The sequence below is a fragment of the Physella acuta genome, unplaced genomic scaffold, assembly GCF_028476545.2.
Source record: "Physella acuta isolate Inbredline_101_S28 unplaced genomic scaffold, ASM2847654v3 ptg000306l, whole genome shotgun sequence".
Lineage (NCBI taxonomy): Eukaryota > Metazoa > Mollusca > Gastropoda > Physidae > Physella > Physella acuta.
Genome location: NW_026731825.1, coordinates 632,501 through 640,103, shown reverse-complemented (window position 1 = coordinate 640,103; position 7,603 = coordinate 632,501). Strand labels below are relative to the sequence as shown.

At 33.9% G+C, this 7,603-nt stretch overlaps 1 protein-coding gene across 2 annotated transcripts in view; it reads left to right on the top strand.

Moving 5' to 3' along the window:
- The first annotated feature begins 1,366 nt into the window (after positions 1-1,366).
- The window catches only part of LOC131939979 (angiopoietin-2-like), a 71,203-nt gene continuing 64,966 nt past the window's right edge, over positions 1,367-7,603 (top strand). The window contains exon 1 of one of the 2 annotated variants that reach the window (XM_059298507.1): positions 1,367-1,541. In XM_059298507.1, the coding sequence (XP_059154490.1) occupies positions 1,490-1,541 (52 nt within the window). In that variant the 5' untranslated portion in view covers positions 1,367-1,489. The remainder of the gene's footprint in view (positions 1,542-7,603) is intronic. The other variant, XM_059298505.1, reaches the window with a different exon arrangement.

Here is a 7,603-nt window from a genome sequence, read left to right as displayed (position 1 = left end):
AAGGAGGCGCTTGCAGCTTGTTTTCTAACTGATCCCAGAAGAGAATTATATATACGAGCCGACCCGCGGCATATAATACGCAGCTATTTAGTTGTTTTTTTTTTACTTTTCAGTTATTCATATTTTTTTTAAATTCGACACTACCAACGCTGCCACTGAAAATATTTCTTTAAAACACTATAAATAGCTCGTTAAAGACGATATCCATACCCCCCCCCCTCCGTCAAATTAAACTCCACTTAGTTACCCCCCTACGTTTAAAAATCGTTTCAAACTAAATTATCTGCCCCTAATAGCCGTCACTTAACCCGGCTGTGTTTGTAATGTTTGTAAACATTAAGAGTGATCCACAGCTCACCAGACCATGTAGGGGTAGGGGTGGTAGGGAGCGCGTTTGCAGCTTGTTTTCTAACGTTGGAATTAACAGGGTGGTAATTGACATGGGGGTAATTTCTCCGGGGGTAAATACGGGAGGGGGGGGGAGAATGTCCTAGGGGTAATATTCGGGGGGAAGTAATGTCCTGTAGCCATTGAGCCTGATCTGACCGTATGCATTATGTTATCTGAAATAATTCGCCTACTTGGTAATAAGCAACAGCGTTTAAAACATATAATACATTTTGAACTCATCGATATTATTTACTTAATTTCAATCCAAATTTAACGACAAGTACAAATGTATATTTCAAACTAATATAGAAACATATTTTATAAAACATCACTTGAGGTGTATATGTATTTGTTTGTCATGTCTTTTTTTTGTATGCTGATGAAAATGCATTCCAAGTGTTATGTAGCTCTTTGAATGAATCTTTCTTTAACTTATACTAGAAAGTATTACCTAGTGCCAAGAACGGGAAAAAAAACACATGATGAATAATAGTACATGATACTTTATTAAATTAAATTATACTAAACTTCAAGTACTCTAATACTAACCTCTCTTTTGCCAGTAATACATGTCCCCAAAATTTTCTGCAGATTAGACTACTTCTCACAATAAAACAACGACAAATACTCTAAATTAGTACAGTATACTGCCAGTACATACTAAACATTAAATGGCATAATAAACAGCCTTTACCTAATTATACGGTTAGACCATTTGCATATGATATATACTATAAATGCTATGACATTTGATTTATTTTTGTGTTACAGTACGTAAAATGTGTTTTTTAATTAATTAATTCGTTCTGCCACACTTGCGGTCGAGTGTAAAATACTTTGGAAATTACACTTATGTGAATATTGCTCATTCTCAGAAGAGGATGTGTCCTGAACCCATTTCGATACATTTCCACGAAACGGTTAAGTCCTGCTTCACCATCCGCAATGTTAAGTAATTGAGGTCACATCCTCTACACTCAGACTATTTAAACGGCATTGACTGCTTCATCTTTGCTTGTGTAATAAATTGCAGCAAGTATAGCGGAATACTTTTTTTTATTTAACTAGAAGTTATTTTTTTTTAAAAAAAAAGGTCAAAATGATCTTTCTTCTGAGCTTGATGATCATTGCAAAATTAACTTGGATCAACGGTAAAGTAGTAAATATGTTTTTCTTGCCTATCGCACAATACTTAATGTATATAATGTTCTGTTATTCTTTAATAGTTTGTCACATCTAAAATTGCCTTTGACTTGCACCTTAATGTAACATAATATAACTTACAAACATGTATTCAGGGCTTGACCTGTCATTAGAGAGAGAACACTACACAGTGGCAAAATATTTATTTTGTGTCAAGGTAAATTGTGTGGAGAATACAAGAGAATATAATAGAATATCAGCTCTTGTTAACCTGTCAGTCGATAATTTCAGTAAATTAGAGGGGAAGATTACGTAGCACTTTTATATATGTTAAATGTGTGCACGTTTTTCCCTCCCTAATAAATTGAATTGAAAGGCTTTTAAATAAATTAATGTTGCCTTTTCAAACCTGACGTTTCATATGACAAGTTAAAAAGAATTCACCTATTTCTGTAATTTCGGCATATGAAGGAATAGTTTGGTCTACACTACGCCTAGCCGTCTAGCGCGCTAGTGTTTTTCCCACGTTTTCTTTAACTTGCTTTCTCTGTTTGTTTGTGGTAGTATTTGTCTTTCCAATCCAATCTTGCGATCAAAATTTCTGGCACTTCCCAGTTAGCTAGCGCGCTGAAATTTTCAGGGAAGCTTTGTTTTGGATGACCATTGAATATTCTATTGTTTTTATTACTAAATTAACCCATGGAAACATTTTATTGATCATTTTAGACCGCTATATAATTGTACCAAAAACGTGGGGGAAAAAGGACATTAACCAGTAATTGTAATTTGATGAAAACAAGGTTCGGCACTCCCCCTCTTTATGCTTACTGAGTAGTTGTCACGCTGTGTTTGTGTACAAACAACCATAACGTAACAACTGGTGGCCAGTATGTGGGAGACGATATGGTCGAGTGGTTGGGCACACGATTGCTATCCCACTCGACACGGGTTCAAATCTATGTGCTCTAGTCAGTAACGTATTCACACAACGTGTTTTTTACGAGTTGTCTTTTTACGAGTTGTCTTTTTACGAGTTGTCTTCGTTTACCCAAAAAAAAAGTGAAAAAATAAAATCGATAGCAAGATTTTAATGCAAACAAACAGACAAACACTAAAAAGTAGAAAATAATAATCATTAAAAAAGTTTTTAAAAACCCACGTTTTCTGATTGAACTAAAAAGTAGAAAATAAATACTATACATGACTATAATGCATGCGATCACTCTACTATAAGCGATCGAAAACGTGGGGCGCCGTGATTTTTCTTACAGTTTCTTACACTTTTGACTCTATACAAGCTCCCTAATAAAAGTCAATAGTATTATCTAATCAATAGTAATATAACTTTTACTTCGGCGACCCACGTTTTTGATCGCTTATAGTAGAGTGATCGCATGCATTATAGTCATGTATAGTATTTATTTTCTACTTTTTAGTTCAATCAGAAAACGTGGGTTTTTTAAAACTTTTTTAATGATTATTATTAAATGCTAAACTATAAATGTAACTATAACACAGTTTATTCCTAAATGGTGTGCCCCCCCCCCGCATTGTGTCTGGCGGCACAGAAAATTGGGAGGTAGGTGTTTGTTGGATGAATTGTGTGCGTACTTTTTTCTTTGGAGTATCGACCTCTTCAGGGCTTTGCAACAGTATTAGTAGCCTGTACATTTCCTTAATGTTGGTTCATCTTCTATATATTCTTCTCTAAATCCTGTCTCCAATTAAATCTACGCGGATTTTTTTCCACAATGGGTTCCTTTTGGGTCCTGATAGTCGATGCCATATATTTGTTTAAAGAGTAGTCACTACTTTGGAATAATAATAAATAATTTACACCTCCTTTTGAATCAGTTTGTGTATTGTGTAACTCTAGTGTTCTTCTTTGATGATGGTTTTAATCAAGTTTCTTTTAAAACTGTTCTTCAGGCGAGTATACATCAAATATTTTGTTCATGCATGCATTGTATTTTTATATTAGTTCTCCAAGTTATTGCTCTATGCAAACGTTTAGGCTTAATCATTTTAGTTTTAACTTGACAATCAGTTTTCTCTAACTCAAGACGTTTTCATATGGCTAAAAGCTGCTCTTGCCTTTCCAATTCTGACTTTTTTTGTCTGCACCTCTCCGAGCTATATTTTTATTGTTTATCCTGCCTTGGTCGTGGCAGATTTTATGTTTTAGATATATTTATCTTTCAGTTATACAGGAGAGATATTTATTTTTTCCTTTTTTCTATACGATTCTGTTTTTCTCCTTATAAACTTGCTTTTAGAATTGTAGATATTTTGGTTGCTTTTTTCCCTATTGTAATTATTATTGCTTCGGTGAGATAAGACGAGATATTCTACGAAGTCTTAGTCATCAAATTGTTATCAGTGAGTCCGTGGTATATACTTTCTTTTTTACTCTGTTGCAATTCTCATGATCCAATCTATGGTAAGATGGACCATCGCTAGCGACAATTGTTGACCAGTCTCATTCTTAACTTTATCTTTTTCTTATGCAAAACTCTACACTTTAATTCCGTGTAAGACTTTGCATTTCTTTGATACGTTGCTCAATTATATCTGAGTATCAAAACAGCGAATGTGCCTTTCAACAAGGAATGTTGTTTGTTTACTCGTGAGAGCTCTACTCCGTTTAGCGGTTTTATCAACATACCGTATTTTATCAGCATATCATATTTTTTCAACATACCATATTTTATCAACATACTATATTTTATCAACATACCATATTTTATCACCATGCCATATTTTATCAACGTACCATGTTTTTTCAACATACCATATTTATCAACATACTATATTTTATCAACATACCATATTTTATCAAGATACCATATTTTATCAACATACCATACTTTATCAACATACCATATTTTATTAACATACCATATTTTATCAACATACCATATTTTATCAACATACCATATTTTATCAACATACCATATTTTATCAACATACCATATTTTATCAGCATACCATATTTTATCAACATACCATATTTTATCAACATACCATATTTTATCAACATACCATATTTTATCAACATACCATATTTTATCAACATACCATATTTTATCAACATACCATATTTTATCAACATACCATATTTTATCAACATACCATATTTTATCAACATACCATATTTTATCAACATACCATATTTTATCAACATACCATATTTTATCAACATACCATATTTTATCAACATACCATATTTTATCAACATACCATATTTTATCAACATACCATATTTTATCAACATACCATATTTTATCAACATACCATATTTTATCAACATACCATATTTTATCAACATACCATATTTTATCAACATACCATATTTTATCAACATACCATATTTTATCAACATACCATATTTTATCAACATGCCTTATTTTATCAACATACCATGTTTTATTAACATACCATATTTTATCAACAGTAGCGTACGCAAGGGGGGAGCAGGGGGAGCGGCCGCAACCCCCCATCTGGCCATTTTTAGCAAAGTGGCGCCTTTTTGGAAACATTTTAAACTCAAACTTTTAAACATTGATATTTGTTAAAAAATTATTTTTGGTCGGCACATTTTTGTAAATCACAAGATTTCTTTTCATGCAGCAATTAAGCATTATTGTACTAGTCTACTAGTGTCTACGTTTACAAAACGTATTAACAGCTGCTTCAGTTTCCCATTCTAAAAATAACCAATAACGATGCGTTGCAATGTTTAAAAAACCTCTACTTGTAGTAACACTCGAAAACAGGTCTGTTAAGTTTAAGGCAACTGTATAATGTATTTGCTTATGAATAATTGCATTAGAAAATGTTATACATAAAACTTCACACATAATTACTTTTTATAATCGTGTGATTAATTAAAAAAAAAATTACAATACAATTATATGAAACAGTTACAACCCCCCCCCCCCCCATGGATCCCTCTGTAAAAAAATATTGTTATAATATACCACTGCTACTTATTGAAATCTATTTCTGAATCAGTATACATTTGTAATATATATATACTAGGCATACTGCCTAGCTTCGCTTAGGTTTTTAAAAAACATTTGAGAATTTGAATACTTAATTATTTAGCGATGGATTGGGTGGTGAGTGCTTTAATTTAAACAGTAATGCTAACTTTAGAAAATATGTTTTTGTTTGTCATTTAAATTCCGTTGGTAGAAAAATATAGGAAAGTACGCAATGTATAACTAAAATGGAATTAGAACTACACAGGTTCCATGAACAGTATATCTAATAGTTTATATTACATTGCCTTTTGAAATTTATTTGATTATTTAATTAAGATACGTAACTAAATTAACAACTTAATTTTGTACTAAACAAATGCTATACTTCGTCATGTTCTGTTTCTGTTTAAAATAGTATACAATTATTTGAAAAATAATAATTTTTAAAAACGTTACCTCCCTTGAAACCTGAACGTATGACGAATGTCATTGTTTACTTATATAGTTTGCTTATATAAGAAATAACGTTATATGAACATATTTAACGACTATATAGGCTGTTTCCGACGGGAATCAAGTTTTTTTTGTTACCCTCCAGGGTCGGTCTACGACGTCACATAATATTAAGGGGATCGTTCGTCAATTTATTTATATATATATCTCATATAAGGAGAATTTCACTCATGATCATCTTTTAGCTCTCGTCGAGGGCTTTGAGTCCGACCAACAGTTTTTCCATACGGCCTAGTACCCTATAGTAGTGTATGCAAAAACTTAGCATGATGTACAGACGTTAAGTCATCTAAAAATTGTGTTAAAATTTCCCTGTTTTGCTATAAAATACAAAGATTATATAGGGAAATACAACTGGTCAGTTTTGACCCCTTTACGAAGTTTTCCCAGATATGCCGAGTTTTTTATGACACCCCTAGGTGTTCTTCTACCACCTCACAAAATATCAAGGGGGGTCGTCGGAGGAAAAAATTTTTCGCAATAGAGCTCATATAAAGAGAATTTCACTCGCGGTCACTTTTTAGCCCTCGTCGAGGGCTTTGAGTGAAACCGACAGATTTCCCTAAAGGTCAAGCCATTGTGCTAGGAACATGCAAAAAATTAGCCAGATATACTGAGCTTAAGTACCCTAAAGTCTGCGTTGAAATGACCCTCTGTTTTCCCCATAAAATACAAAGATTATATAGGGAAATACGACTGGTCAGTTTTGACCCATTTCCCGATTTTTCCCAGACATGGCGAGTTTTTTGTGACACCCCCAGGCATCCTCCTACCACCTCACAAAATTTCAAGGGGGGTCGTCGGAGGAAATTTTTTTTCGTAATATAGCTCATATAATGAGAATTTCACTCGCGGTCACTTTTTAGCCCTCGTCGAGGGCTTTGAGTGAAACCGACAGATTTCCCTAAAGGTCAAGCCATTGTGCTAGGAACATGCAAAAAATTAGCCAGATATACTGAGCTTAAGTACCCTAAAGTCTGCGTTGAAATGACCCTCTGTTTTCCCCATAAAATACAAAGATTATATAGGGAAATACGACTGGTCAGTTTTGACCCATTTCCCGATTTTTCCCAGACATGGCGAGTTTTTTGTGACACCCCCAGGCATCCTCCTACCACCTCACAAAATTTCAAGGGGGGTCGTCGGAGGAAATTTTTTTTCGTAATATAGCTCATATAATGAGAATTTCACTCGCGGTCACTTTTTAGCCCTCGTCGAGGGCTTTGAGTCAAACCGACAGATTTCCCTAAAGGTCAAGCCATTGTGCTAGGAACATGCAAAAAATTAGCCAGATATACTGAGCTTAAGTACCCTAAAGTCTGCGTTGAAATGACCCTCTGTTTTCCCCATAAAATACAAAGATTATATAGGGAAATACGACTGATCAGTTTTGACCCATTTCCCGATTTTTCCCAGACATGGCGAATTTTTTGTGACACCCCCAGGCATCCTCCTACCACCTCACAAAATTTCAAGGGGGGTCGTCGGAGGAAATTTTTTTTCGTAATATAGCTCATATAATGAGAATTTCACTCGCGGTCACTTTTTAGCCCTCGTCGAGGGCTTTGAGT